We start from the raw sequence: 15,470 nt of genomic DNA, 5'->3' as shown, positions 1-15,470 counted from the left end.
ACTGCTACCATCAGCTCTTGTTTTGAATGGGCCCTAATATGGTAGCCATGCTCTGAAAACACCTACCAAATTGGGCCCCTCAGGTGAGATAGTTTGTGGGTCTCACAGGAGTTTAGTCATGATCTGGGTATCAGGAGTGAGGTGGCTTTGTGCATGCCCACCAGCAGAAACATAGGTGGAATTTAGGCACCTACAAGGTAAGGGGGCAGCTGAGTAGGGGTTTTGAGGATCCAGATTTTGGAGTTATGTGCCTAAAGTGGCAGTTATGTACCTAAATTCCTTTGTGAGATTAGCTGTTTTGTGTTGTTTTATATTCTAGATGAAAAGGGAATCTTCTGGGTTCCTCAATTCCACCTTTATCTTTCATTCTCTCCCCTAACTGGAAAGGTCCACAGCAAACTTCTCTGCAGCTGAGGAAGACTGGACTCAGACCCCTCCAGATCTCATCAGCTCCACTTCAGTCATTAGCCAGAGAGGGTATCTTTTGAATACAAAGTTCTTCCCCCTACCTCCAGAGTCCGGCATATTAGCTCCATAACACCTCCACTTTCTATTGATATGTGAACCAAGGGGAGAGACAGGACCTAAATTTTGATCTGCTGCCGGAACAGTGCTTTTGATTGGCACTAAAGTTGGCGCTGTCAGACAGGAGAGATGGAGAATAGAAAATTTGGGATATCTGTGACACTTGACATGATTTTATCACTTTAACTCTGTCATCATCTTGCAGGATTCCAGTGTCCAGCTTAGTAGACAGCTGGGCAACACTATTGCTTCTTCTGAAGGACTCTATACAACTCAGTCTTCCAGCACCAGGGCAGTTTCTCATACTTGGGTGAGCAGTTATATTTACAATTTCTAACAAAATTGTGATCCCATAAATGTAAAATTATATAAAGAGCAAGTGTTTAAAATCTTCATTTAATTACTTAGAGTTTTGAATGGAGAAAAATTCCTATTTCCTAGAGACCTTTTTGACAAAGATTTATCTTGAATGCAAGTATCAGAGGGGTAGCCCTGTTAGTCTGGATCTGTAAAAGCAGCAAAGAGTCCTGTGGCACCTTATAGACTAACAGACGTATTGGAGCATAAGCTTTTGTGGGTGAATACATGCATCCAACGAAGTGGGTATTCACCCACGAAAGCTCATGCTCCAATACGTCTGTTAGTCTATAAGGTGCCGCAGGACTCTTTGCATCTTAAATGCAGTATCTTACTTGGAAGAATATTGATCATATACAAATGTTGATTCTTGGATTGCTCCGACCTTTTTCTGGTACTATCGCCATCTTCATCCAGTTCTCAGCTTCCCTCAGTGACACTGCCAACTGTGTGGTAATTATGAATACTTGTGATGCTAGTTTGTGAGGTCTCCCAACACATTTTTTCGATAGGCCACCAGATGAAAATGACTTTTTGTCACTTTTGCCCATGGTCAAATTTAAGTAAGAGACCTAGATATGTCAAACTCCATATCTCATTATTAATTCCCTCAGCTACCAGGACCCTCTAAATAGTAGTTTTAAATATCTAAATGTACTCAATAAGTCACTCTTATGACTATTTATTTATTGTGTATATTATATTTTCCTCTCATATGAAATTGAATTAATTACCAGCCCAGAAACAGTTTGCTGAACTTCAGCAATAAAATGCTGAATATGGTAATTTGTGTTAAGCACTGAGCAACAATCTCTGTAAATGGTGGTAATACTGTAGTAAAGTATTAAACCAAATAGTCATGAATTAATTTGTCCAAAACCATCTCCATGAAGATATTTTGGATGGATTCCAATGTTACATCTACTTGAAAACTATTAATTATACAAATTGTTTGTAACAATCAAAATAAATTTCAGATATTTGGAAATGAGTCTTTTGGAATTTTAGCAAACTAAAGGGAAGTAGCTGAAGTTTCAATTAATGTGTACTGTGCATGTGAATTTGTCATGGAATTTTTGCCTTATTCTAAATTAATGCAATATTTTATTTTAAGATTATCATCAGTATTAATTTAATATATATTTTTTTTAGTGTTCTGAATGAATTTATTATGAAAAACCCAAGTCTGGAGAATAAGAAAGATCAAAGAGATCTTCAGGTAAAAAAAATATTTTTGTATAAATTTACTGTTAAAATATTCTGCAGTAAATGCTTAACTGCTGAGAGTACAGCATATCTGATCTTTCCTGTACATTTCAAAAATTATTTTTAAGCAACTGATCTTGTTATAATGGCTTTTTTTTATTTCCTTTTGTAGTTTTTTCTATTGCTTATAGTTGTTACATTTTTCTTAATACTGTATTTAACTTAACATTTCCTTGCTGTAACTTAAACCCATTGCTATTTGTTCTGTCCTCATTATTAACATTTCTCCCATCAGTCATCTTTCTGTGGACTGGGCTTTGCCTAGTTTTCTTAATTTTATGAGAGTTCTTATTTTCCCAACATTTATCACTTCTGTTGCTGCCTTCTGAGATTTTTAAGCTTTATTTCTTTTTTTAAAAAATGTTGGAACCCAATACTGAATGCAGTACTCCAATTGAAGCTAAACAGCACTAAGCAGAGAAGATTAATTACCTTGCTGCTTGTACTTGAGATACTCCTGTTAATACAACTTAGATTAGTATTTTATGTAGCAGCACTGCAGTTTGGACTCACGTTCAGTTTATGATGCTCTCCTAAACCCCCCATATACTTCTCTATGGTACTGCCACAAATCAGCATTCACTTATTCTATGGGCAAAACGTGCAGTCAGATATGCATGTGCTTGCTGAATCCAAAATATACCTCAAGTGAATTCTCTTGTGAGCTTGAACACTTGACTACTGTTTTTGTGTTTTTCCTATAATACCAAACCTGCTTAACTCCTGATCAGAATGCCTAAGACGTTAGCTGCAAAGATGTATTGTACTGCAACAGTCATGCTGTTTATCATCTGAAATCACTTTCCTGAAGCAACTTTCAGGATCATGAGTTAATTCATGTCTGTGATGGAGTAAGTTTATTCTTTGTTGTTAGGTGAAAAGGCATGCTGTTGGGGGGAGAGGTCTGTTACACAAGATTTTAAGCACACTTGTATACCATATACGAAAAGCATATGACATACCTTTTACTTCACCTGCGATCATTTAAAAAAATGTTGCAACTCCCATTGCTTTGATTTTGAATGTAAACTCTTTGTGACAGTAAACTTTAAACAGTAGGTAGTCCAGCAGAGGCCACATGTTCTTTGAGCTATTTGTGATAAGTGATATTTTTGGAAAACGTAATCCTGGATTATGAAATAATCTTTCAAATTATCCATTGAGACCTTGATATTTCAACAGAAACACAAAAGTGTTTCAGATTAAAAGGGGAAAAAAAGAGTTTAACAGCCAGAAAGAGATTCTGTGAATGGACACAACGTACTTAAATTTCCCAGCCATTGGGATGGGTATTGAATAAACCTTATTTCTGTGTTTGTTTGTTTTTAAATGAAGATATGAAAACTATTGCTGCAATCAGATCCATACAGTCTTCCACTTCTTACTCGCAGATGAAGCCACTAAGCATATAATTGTTTCATTTTCCAGATTTCAGACCAATTCTCTAATTTATCAGAATTATTTTGCATTTCACTTCTATCTTCTGAAGTGTTTGTGCTACCTTTCAGCTTCATACCATCTACCAATTTGATTACTCAATGGGCTAAGATCTGTTCAGCTCATCCTCCAAGGAATATTAATCATTGCTGATGTTGAACAGAAGTGAATCCAGAACAGAACCCTATGATATCCCACTCTATAATTACTCTTCCCCTGACACTGAACTAATGAGTATCTGTATAGACAACATATCTCAAGACAGCCAATTTACTCTTTTACGTGAGGTTCTTTACACATTTGCTTCTTGCTTTCCATCAGGATGTAACTCACAAAATAGTGGATGCCATTGGTGCAATTGCTGGTTCTTCCTTGGAACAGACTACTTGGTTAAGACGAAATCTAGAGGTCAAACCTTCCCCCAAGATAATGGTTGATGGAAACAACTTGGAATCAGATGTTGAAGGTAGCTTATTTTCACATTATTCAAAATAAAATATTGAATAATGTATTGATTCCCTTCATGTTACTAAAAAATGACAGATTTTATAATAGACCTTTGCTAAATCAGTTTCAGTGCTGTTGTGTGGAGTACTGAGCTATACTGAACCTAATGTACATGGTGAAACAAAAAAACAGTCCATTTTCCATGTCGTAGAATATATTTACTTTAAAATATTTATTTTTGTAGATATTGATATAAGGTACATAGTTTCCAAAATTAATTGTCACTTTTTCATTTAGATATGTTGTATCCAGCTCTGGAAACCTCAAATATAACTCCTTCAGTTTATAGCGTCCATGCATTAACATTACTTTCTGAGGTAAATGTTTCTTCAATTATACTACATGCTGATTTCTTATAATACAGAGGGACATGGAGAGATTAGAAACATGCACATAAACATGCACGTGTGTTTCAATTTAGAAGAATACTAGTTAAATATCTATGGGAAAAATAATTGAAATGTATATACACAATGGAAAAAAGAAACTCTGAGACAAGAAATGCATAAAGAGGCCTAAGAGTGATAATGGACAGCAAATGTATACATGAATTTATCATTTTGTTAGTTATTTGCTAATCACTGGCAATGTTTTCAGTGCTGTACCATTATCATTTGTGTGATGGTGCTGTCCATAGTCCCCAATCACTCTCATTGGGCTGAGAACAAAAAGTGACCATGTGATCAGAGAGTCATTGAGGTTCAGAACAGTGACTACTGACAGATGTCTAATAGGCAAAATAATTCTCTTATCTTTCAGGGGGTTCCTGTCATCTGCCCTGACCTCTGTCCTAGACATCTCTATTTGTGTGATTTTGTTAATTTGCTGTATTACTTTATGGTGGTTGATATTATATTTTATTTGCATTGGGGGCGGGAATTGACAGTAGCCATTGAAGTCAATGTACAAGGTTCCTGCCATTTGCCAGGGTATTAATCTTTGTAATCCTGACATGTTATACATGTGCAGTGACTTGTACTAGGGTTTGCTGGAAGAAGTCGAGTGAGGAATTTGCAGTGTTTGGGGAGGATTTTTGTGGCAGGGTTTATTTTATATAGGCATAGTATGGATGAATTTATGTGCTGGTAGTTGTGGGCTAATGCTTATATTTTGTGGGCTATGTTATAGTGTGTCTTAGCTGAGAGTTCATGTATTTTTATTTTTAAATATATAGTGGAGCTTTATACTTTGTTTTTTTAATTTTGTACAATACCTCAGATTTGATAGCTTTTGTATTAAATTTGAATAAATTAATATACTTATATAAATTGGAATAAATTAATAATACTTACATAGTTGCCACTCCCCTTATCAGTCATAACAGAAATGTCACAGGTTAAATGGGCATGGAGATTTATCCAAGAAATGGCCCTTCACTGAGAGGAAAGTGTAGGGAAGTTTACAGCACAATCACCTGTGGATGGATTTAATTGTATCTTAAGCACTAAATTCACTTTATAAAAGAGAACCTACACATTTTTTTAAAAGGGAAAGATTTTATAATTTATTTTATTTTTCTAATTTTAAAAGATTCAATATACTTAAGGTTTGGGAAATATTATATTGAAGAACATCATGCAGAAAAGTAACAGTATAAATATAATGCTCTTTTGGGAGTTATAAGAAGTATGTTTAAAAAAGCCAGGCCAAACACTCCTCCCCAACAGCCACCTTAAATTCTCAATTTCTTGCTTCTTATGTCTTGTAGGTTTTGGCTCATCTGTTGGATATGGTTTTCTACAGTGATGAAAAAGAGAGAGTTATTCCTTTGCTTGTAAATATTATGCACTATGTTGTGCCCTACCTCCGCAATCACAGGTATCATTACAATTTATATAGCTCAGACCTCACATCTACTGGAGTTTGTTGGATGTTCTGCATTTCAGCTGAATCAGGCTGCCTATTCCATGGCACTACAAACAGAGGCAGATAAGAGAGTGAATGTGCTGGCACTACAAAGAGAGGCAGATAAGAGAGTGAATGTGACAGACTGTCTGATTCCCCACCAAATTATCTGGAGCCTGGATGAAATATATTGAGCTGGAAGCAAGAATTCAGATTTCACAGCCCTTCTTACTGACCAAGGCCTCATGCACTAACTCTCAGAAGCAATCAAGTATTAGCCCCCATACTTTATAAATAAGTTAACAGAGAGGTGGCAAAAGGTCACTTCAGATAGAGTCTGGAATAGTATCCAAGTTTCTAACATGGCAGAACCAAGTCTTATCTGCTCAGCCACATTTTGTTTCAGATCTAATGGGCCAGATATTTATGCTTTGGATTTCCTATCTATAATCAGACTCTCATGTCAAAGCCAGGGATAAGAATGCAAGATTCCTGATCTCCATATTCTGCTGCTTTCTAAATTACTTGTACTGCTATTTGCTAAAGTGTTAGATCCCTTTTAGCGTCTGATCCACAACGAGGCTAGCAATCTCTCTTGCAGCATATATGAAAAATGATTTTAATAGGATGTTTTAAAACCATTGTTTTCACAGGCATCTGGATATATATCCATAACTTTTTTTAAAAGCAGTGATTTAAAAGATTTCACGCTGAGTTGCTTTTTCTTTCCAGTGCTCACAATGCACCCAGTTATCGAGCCTGTGTTCAGTTATTGAGCAGTCTTAGTGGGTATCAGTATACAAGAAGAGCATGGAAAAAGGAAGCTTTTGATCTTTTCATGGATTCCAGCTTCTTCCAAATGGATGCTTCTTGTGTTAACCAGTAAGAGATGTTCTTGTTTGTATCTGTTACTGTAAATGTTCAGCATATAGTATGTTCAGTGATACATTAAAAATGCTGTGCAATGTAAGCCAGATAGTGCCAGCAAACTTCTCTGTTTGTGGATGCATACAGATTATGAGGTTATCATTTGTGCACAGATTATGAAATTCACATATTCAAACCTTATTTGTGTGCACAAATTAAGTGCAAATGACTTTGTATTTGTAAACCTATCATATACATGAATAAGAGTGTACTAAAATTGCATGTGCAGCCAGTTTCTAAGGAAAATTTGAAATTTGGCCCTATGTGTATTTTTAAATTTGGTTAAAAGACCAGAAAATACTTCAAATAAAAAATACAGATGTCTTGCTTTTTTAATTATACACAATCCTCCTCTTTCCTTTTAGTTGGAGAGCAATTATGGATAATTTGATGACACATGACAAAACTACGTTTAGAGATTTGATGAGTGAGTACTAACTCCTATATAATAATAATACTGACTGCTTATATGTTATTTTATGTTTCAAAGTACTCCATACATGTTAACTTATGTACAATTCATTACATCAATTTCTCCAGGAAAGACATTTAAAAAATCTAAAATAAGTATTTCTTGGAAATTTTTTGTTCAGGATTTTAAATTCCACTTGAAAAGATATTTGTAAGAAATGTTTGAATTGAGCCGTGTTTTAATTTACATTTCTTCTTAAACTACTGGCATTTTGGAGAAAAGGGCACTGCATTCACCTCTACCATACAAGGGCACAACTTCGTTGAAATGAATGGAGGTGTCCCTCCTTGTGCCAGCAGTGAATTTTACCCTTCATATGAAAAAGTGTATCAAGCAAATACTTTGTCCAGTCTCAAAATGTCATTAACCATGTTCTAACTTGAGGAAAAAGATGATTATAGAATCCTGCAGAATGACAATTTCTGATTAAACAGTTTATTTAAAGATACAGAGCCAGATTCTCCTTTTAGTTATATTGCTACAAGTAGATTTGCCCCGGTTTAACAAAGCAGAATTTAACAAATTATACAGACTCCCTGACTTACACAAGCATTCTGTTCCGGAACGCCTTGCGTAACTCGAATTTTGCGTTAGTCGGAAACGTATACCCGACCATTACGCAAACCCCTCCCCCCCCAAAAAAAACACCCCAAAACCCCTCCTATTTCTAGCTTATGGAACTTTTTTCTTAAGTGCAGATTTGCGTAAGTCGGGTTTGTGTAACCCGGGAGGCATCTGTATTTAACATAAAGGCAATATGTATATTTGCCAGTTTTTTTTCAATATATGTTTCTTAAATATGCTCATTTTGGTTAAATAGTATTTTATTAATATATACAAATTACACAGTTGACTTGAAGACTGTCTTCATACTTCTGGTTGTATTCATGTGATAAAATAAATGTTGCCTTTCTTTTACTATTAAAAGTATGTCTCAAGATAGTACTTTTTCTCTTCTTAGCACGAGTGGCCGTGGCTCAGAGCAGTTCACTCAATCTGTTTGCTAATCGGGATGTAGAGTTGGAACAGCGAGCTATGCTCCTGAAGAGGCTGGCCTTTGCCATTTTTAGCAGTGAAGTGGACCAGTACCAGAAATATCTTCCAGATATACAAGGTCAGTAGAAATTATTATTTACCAGAACTTTTAAAAATAAAAGTGATTGTTGCTGAAGAAAACTTTGTCATAAAGTAGATGTGTTGTATGGGCTCTGGTATGCATTAGCCACTATCACTGAATTTCATTTTTAACAGTCCTCATAATAGAAATCATAATGGAATCTACAGGCCTGATCCTGTCTCTGTTGAAACTGTTGACAAAATTCCAGCTGTTTTCAATAGGAGCAGGGTTGGATTTCTAATGACCAGAGCACATAGGCTTGTTGACTGCCAGTTAACTTCCCACTGCATCATGTCACTCGTCTTTCATCTTATCAATTGGTCGGTATCCCTGGACAATTCCTGTAACTGTTTATTCTGCTCTTCTGTTAGTTTGTCCAGTAATTAACATTGGAGATTGTTATTGCTTCCTGTTGACTCTTTCATAGGAATTTGGGAGAGGGCTCTTTTTCCTCCCCTCATGTGATGCAGATTGTTAGGACAGCTTCCTTCTAGTCATGATGTGTTTGTAGGTTATCATAATACACTGTTGTTCTTCCTCCAAATGGGTAGCACCATAATCTTCCTTGTCCACTTGTTCCAAGATTTGTATTTTGAAGCTCCTTTCCAATCAGCTAGCAACTAGCTGTAGGTCTGGCCTGTTCATGATATCTGATTGTTTTTCTTGTCTGAACTGTGTGTGGACGGTGTGGACCTTTGCTACTTGAGAGGCTACCTCTTGTTGGATACTGCAATGTAGGTGATGAGCTGGAACTCACAGTAATCAGGTTTAAATAAAAAGCATCTGAGGACAGAATATTCTCAGTATAATATACAGTCTAGTAACAGTACAATATTTTAACACGGTAAACATGAGTTACTCTAGCTCTTACCACATATCTTTTGCTAGAAATAGAGGTCACACCTTTATAATCTGTTCTTCTGTTTGGAATGAATCAAATTCTTGTATAGATAAACAATGTAATGTAGCATAGGGAACAAATAGGGGTGTTTTGTTTGTTTTGCAGTCATATAAATATTTGGTTCACACAGTTTATTTTGGACATTGACAAAAGGAATAACATATAGTTACTTATATTAATATTAAAATATATTTAACTCTAACAAGAATAAACTGACTGGAAAACTAAACAGCTAACCAGAACTATTATAAACTGAGGAATCCTTGTTGGCTTTCTGTTTCAGAAAGGCTGGTAGAAAGTCTCCGTTTGCCTCAAGTGCCCACCCTTCACTCTCAAGTGTTCCTGTTTTTCAGAGTATTGCTTTTAAGAATGTCTCCACAGCACCTTACCTCACTTTGGCCTACCATGATCACTGAACTGGTGAGTTGTAGTTAGCATTCATGATTTGGAAAACTGATGGTGCACAGGTAACTTAATACCTGAACATTTGTTTGAGTTGCCCCAGGGAAATAAGTTATAGTTATATTATATGCATTTAAATGTACAATGGTCACCATTTAAACTGAATGCTGACTTGTTTGCACAGTCTTGATAACATCTGTTTCCTCAAATCAAATAAAATGTCTGTATGGCTTATGTGATCAGTTAAGCCATACAGAAAATATTTTATTTTTTAAATTTCCAGTCTTCGTTCCTTCCCTACTCCCACTTGCATCCTGAAGTAACTTTGCACCTCCCTCAATGTTCATTCCTTCTTTGCTCCTACTTACCAGTTCACTTCCTGCCAAAGTAAGCTTGCCTCCCCCCCAACGTGCCGGCTCCCTCACTACTTTCACTTGCGTCTTCCTTGTGGATGCCTTACCAGTCATTTAGCTCCTTCTGATGCTGATGACATCAAGTAGAGGGACCTGAAAGACTTGTTATATTGGTAATAAGTGGTGATTCATGGCACTTTATGGCTATATTTTTGTAACCAGACACGTGTACGGCCAGAGCTTTCACTCTGCTCTGTCACCTTTTTGTTACTCCACTAGCACAAATGGGACAGAGCACTGCCTTTAAACGGCCAACCAGGAATTCCTCCTGTGTGGGATGCTTCAGGAGTAGAAGTGGTTGATAGACAGAGCACCCTGTGGTCCATTGATTCCTGGTCAGCAGAGTGGCCCCTCGAAGTGCCATTACCAGTTGGTTTAAATTAGAGCAGCATCGAGATGTTAAATTAAATTCTGAATTTTGCTGGAGGCTAATTTGAACCCTGGTTGCACTCCCGGAGAGGAAATAATGAAATTCTGTATCTTCTTGTTCCATGCAATAAATGCTGGTAAATTAGCTAGAAAATGGTGTTCTAAAGATTAGCAGAATATAATTATGCAATAAATATGTTTAAAATAACTTTGGAGAATAGCAATGATCTAAATATTAAATAGCACATTCTCCCCTGTGCAAGATATGCTCAGAACAGAAGAGATGATGTGGCTGTCTGGGGGCTGGTTACGGCTGCTCGATTCCCAAGCTGCCATAGTCCTGACATAAATTAGACCAGTCTTAGGTTTGCTCTAATTTGATACAGCTGACTACGGTCCCTGAAAGATCACATTTCATCTGAGAATTAGCACATGGTACTGGGACTCCACTCCTTGCTTCCCTACACTCCCACCATATCCTTTGCTTCCCTGGCATATCTCCTATTCTGGAAATGCAGGAGGTTGGCATAGGATCTTGTTCTGACTTTACACTAGTTGAGAATCCCCTCCACTGGGGGAATTGCTGGACAGTGGCAACCAGATTACTTTCTCTCTGCACTATTCAGGCAGCATAAAGGGATGGAACAATCACTGAGAATCTGGTCCTATATGGTCAAGTAGGCTGATTGGTGATTTCATTAGCCAAGGAATGAAAATAAAGCTCCAAATCTCAGTCCCGTTAAGGCTCTTTGCTCGGGGCTTGTGTATTATTCTTCAAATGCTCACAAAAATCAACTAAAAAAACTGGGCAGTAATTCCCTGGAAGCTTTTCCTGCTTTAGCTAGCCTGGAAGGGAGAAAGCACAGTTTTTCTCTTAGCTTTCCTTTGACTCAGCTGCTGCTGTTTTTTATATTCTGCCCTGAGCAGTCATGTGACCAGCCAGGACCTGTTAACCCTTTTCAGGCTGCAGACCTTTACCCTGAGACTATGCATTAAAAATAAAATGTTTTTAAAATATAGAATTTGACCTTTAGGTACAAGTGTTTTTACTGATGGAACAGGAACTCACTGCTGATGAAGATATTTCAAGGTAAAATTGAATTAATTTCTGCTCATTTGTTCAATTTTATGATATCCTGTAGTCTTCTGAAGTCCTATAGGACAGCTGTATTAATATGTAGAAATAGTTTGTCATAGAAAAATTGTTCAAGTTCAAATGAAGAATATTTGAATCTTACTGCAGTACCAGGAACATTATATTTGGACTTTCTGTTTAAAAAAAAAGAACAAAACAAAAACCTCACCACTAACTACTAATAAATAACTATGTTAAATCATGTAACCTCTTTTTCAAGAATATTTTTAACTTCTGCAAATAGTCCCATTGCAGTCAGTGGGTCAAGTTGCATGATTAAACTTTACATGTTTCCATAATGTGTACTTTGGATTATTTTACATGGGGTCTATAAGGGCATTATGAAATATAATGAAAATTTGTTTTGATATATTTAAAAAACATGAAAATCGTATGTTTCTAGTTTTGTTGTCCATTCCTAGCCTCACAGTTCCTACACAGTTTGTATAGTCATAGTTTTATAGCAGTGGTGTAGCCGGGACTGGACACATGGGTGGGCCCCGACTTGGGGTGGGTGGGCAATGACAGGGAGCAGGAGAGATTGGGGCCACTTCTCCCCCACCTTCTCCAGCTGGCCTTGCTGGCGGTGATGGATATGCTGGCCAGGGGCCCTTCGGGGTCTAGGTGTGCACCCGGAGAGCGGGAGCAAGGCGTGGGGGCTTGCCCCTCTCTGCCCACCCGGCACTCCAGCCGGGGAGCAGGGTCAGGGTGCAGGGACTTGCGGGCAGGCAAGCCGCCCCAACCCTGCTCTCCGGCTGGAACGCCAGGCGAGCGGACGGAGCAGGGAGAGCCCCTGACCCCACTCTCTGGCTGGAGCGCCAGGTGGGCAGAGCAGGGCAAGCGCTGGGGCCAGAGCAGAGCCGGGAGCTGAGGGCCTGCGTGGGTGGGTCGTGGCTCGCCCAGGCCCACCCGTAGCTACACCCCTGCTTTAGAGGCAGATTTTTTTCAAAGGCACAAAGGGGAGATACGAGCTCAACTCCTGTTTGCTTTTTCTTAGCTCCCTGCTAATAAATTGTATAGTCAGTTGCTTGACCACACTTCGGTAATTATGAAATATACTCAAGAGACCAAATAACCAATGTCAGTCCGTTTTAGTAATATGGCACGGGAAACGGGTTCTGTACGATACCAGTCTCCAAAGAGCAGTCCCATGCAGTGATGTTATATTCACCTTAGGCAGAAGGTGTGCTCCCCAGGTTACACATTTTAGCTGATACTATTCACATGATTTTACAAGTGACACACCTCTTTACACATCACTAAAATCCAATCCATCAGTTTGTCCCAGTTTCCTAACTTGTACTGTTCCTTCCTCTTATTTGTTTTGGATACTAGCATTCCAGGTACTAGTCAGTGAAGGTCCTCCCCTAACCTGTACTAAGACAGAGAATGAATGTATCTTGATTTTGACAAGTTTCTTATCTGCTTATGCCAAATGCTTCAGAAAATGCAAAGAGTTATGGGATACTTAGCATAAGTGAACAGAATGATCATGTAGACCAGTTTAGGCTACATCACTGTTACAATATTTGTGCTTAATGTTATTAGTGCTTAATGCATACTAATATACATGGTGCAGATAAAAGATCAGGGGTCGGCAACCTCTGGCACACGGCTTGCCAGGATAAGCACCCTGGCGGGCTGGGCCAGTTTGTTTACCTGCCGCGTCGGCAGGTTCGGTGGACCGCGGCTCCCACTGGCCCAGTTTGCTGTCCTAGGCCAATGGGGGTGGCGGGAAGTAGCACGGGTGAGGGATGTGCTGGCCACGGCTTCCCGCCACCCCCATTGGTCTGGGACGGTGAACCGCAGCCAGTGGGAGCCATGATCGGCCGAACCTGCCGACACGGCAGGTAAACAAACTGGCCCGGCCCACCAGGGTGTTTACCCTGGCGAGCCATGTGCCAGAGGTTGCCGACCCCTGTAATAGATATTATTAATATGATATATATTTATATGCTAACCAGCATATATTAGGCAACATTCCCTTTATGCCTTTGGAAATCTCTATCCAAATATAGTTAAATCCACATAATTGGTATATTAACAGACTCCCACTTAATCTGGATGGTTGCCTGCCAGGAACTAGATTCCACATGGTAAATTAAAGATCTGCATCTTTGTAAAACAAAATGCTAAGAGAGAACCATCCCATAATGGTGGAAAGTCATCATGACTCTCCTGTACAGCTACTCATTATACTTTAATTTTAGAACTTCGGGCCCATCTGTTGCTGGCCTAGAGACAACATACACAGGAGGCAATGGCTTCTCCACATCATACAACAGCCAGAGGTGGTTAAACCTTTACTTGTCTGCTTGTAAATTTCTGGACTTGGCCCTGGCATTACCATCTGAAAATCTTCCTCAGTTTCAGATGTAAGTAAACGGAAATGAAATAGTTTTCATTTTTGAAAGTCTTGCTACTGTCTTGTAAAATTCTAATTTTTAAAACCTTTGTTTCCTTTCTCTTCTCTAATCCCCCTTCATGTCTTTAACCCCGAGCAACAGATTACATTTTCTTTACATACAGACTTAGAATACTGTGGTGTAATATTTCCCCTATATTACAGTAGCAAAGCTATGCTGTAATTACGGTATAGATTGCTATTCTATTCTAACTCCTTGTATTTCAGTGACTTAGAAATTTCATTCGGGCTGAAATTTGCCATTTTTGATCTTGGACCAAAGATGATTTTTTTAGGGAAATTTGGAGACTATCTGTCCTGTTGTTTTTAACTGTGAATGTAGACATGCATGTTAGACATTGACAGCCCGTGCAGCAGCTGAGAATTGCTAACGGATGGGAGCTCTGCTCTTGCTGCTTTAGTCTCTCAACACCCCACCTTCCAGTACGGGGTATAGGAGTCAGCTCTGCCACCTGTATGCCAGTTGAGAAATCCCCTCCACTGGGGTAATTCTCACCTGGCCAGCTATGGCATGATTATGTTGCCTTCGCACTGCTCAGACAACACACAAGGGATGGAACTGGGGCTAACAACCTGGTTCTGTTTTCCACATGCATTGTAACGGATGTATAGTGGACCACATTTATCCTGGTCTACTAATGTTTATCTGAATGGAATCACATTATTCATAATTTTATTTGTAGCATTTAAAATCGCTTCTGGTGGTAGTTCTAATTGTAGTACTTATTACAGGACATTGTCTATTTATTGGACTAGAATTCTTAGGAGAAGGTTCGGTGTATCTGTCTTTGGAGTAAGGGGGAGATGTTAGTGGAACACCTGAAGGTCTCTGTTCTTGCCAGAAAGAAGCCACATGCAATACACTAACTTTTTTAAAGGGGAACTGAAATGTTTTTCTAAAATAAATGTAAACTAAATTCCAAAATCATTAACAGAATACAAATGTATCTTTAAAATTACAGATATGTTTTTAAAGTGAACTAAAAAGGATTGTTTTATCAGCTCTAAACAAAAAAAAATAGGTTTTCATCTTTTCCCTGACTTGATGACATTTCAGATGTCTACATCAGAGCTTGGAGGTGTGTGTCTCCTTTAGCTTTAAGTGTCTGAAATATGCACAGCGCTAATAGGAGAGAGACAGAGCTCTGAACTCGTATCGTTATGAATAAGCAAAATAAGTAGTGATCAAGTAGTGCATTTTAAAATGATTTATTTATTTGTAATTTTAAGTGTACTTGGGTATCTTGCTTTTGTTAATAATTTTCAAGCATCCAAAAGTATGCTTACATGTCTCTGAGACTAATTCAGACACAGTATCCGTTCTGAAAACCGTAAAATCTAAACTTGACACGAATCCTGCATGATCTACTTG

The 15,470-nt window shown here is 38.2% G+C and overlaps 1 protein-coding gene across 11 annotated transcripts in view; it reads left to right on the top strand.

Moving 5' to 3' along the window:
- Positions 1–15,470, top strand: part of DOP1A (DOP1 leucine zipper like protein A) — a 95,593-nt gene that overhangs the window by 73,624 nt on the left and 6,499 nt on the right. For 10 of the 11 annotated variants that reach the window (XR_005596086.1, XM_039529876.1, XM_039529878.1 and 7 more), the window contains 11 exons: positions 731–835; positions 2,035–2,101; positions 3,907–4,051; positions 4,330–4,409; positions 5,801–5,910; positions 6,670–6,819; positions 7,230–7,291; positions 8,298–8,450; positions 9,638–9,774; positions 11,573–11,628; positions 13,884–14,048. Coding sequence is in view for 10 of the 11 variants with exons in the window: in XM_039529876.1 (XP_039385810.1) it covers positions 731–835; positions 2,035–2,101; positions 3,907–4,051; positions 4,330–4,409; positions 5,801–5,910; positions 6,670–6,819; positions 7,230–7,291; positions 8,298–8,450; positions 9,638–9,774; positions 11,573–11,628; positions 13,884–14,048 (1,230 nt within the window). In the remaining variant the exon portion in view is untranslated. The remainder of the gene's footprint in view (positions 1–730; positions 836–2,034; positions 2,102–3,906; positions 4,052–4,329; positions 4,410–5,800; positions 5,911–6,669; positions 6,820–7,229; positions 7,292–8,297; positions 8,451–9,637; positions 9,775–11,572; positions 11,629–13,883; positions 14,049–15,470) is intronic. The other variant, XM_039529879.1, reaches the window with a different exon arrangement.

The sequence above is a fragment of the Mauremys reevesii genome, linkage group 3 (assembly GCF_016161935.1).
Source record: "Mauremys reevesii isolate NIE-2019 linkage group 3, ASM1616193v1, whole genome shotgun sequence".
NCBI classification, from domain to species: domain Eukaryota; kingdom Metazoa; phylum Chordata; order Testudines; family Geoemydidae; genus Mauremys; species Mauremys reevesii.
The sequence above is the reverse complement of the archived record's forward strand: the minus strand, read 5'-3'. Positions and strand labels throughout refer to the sequence as shown.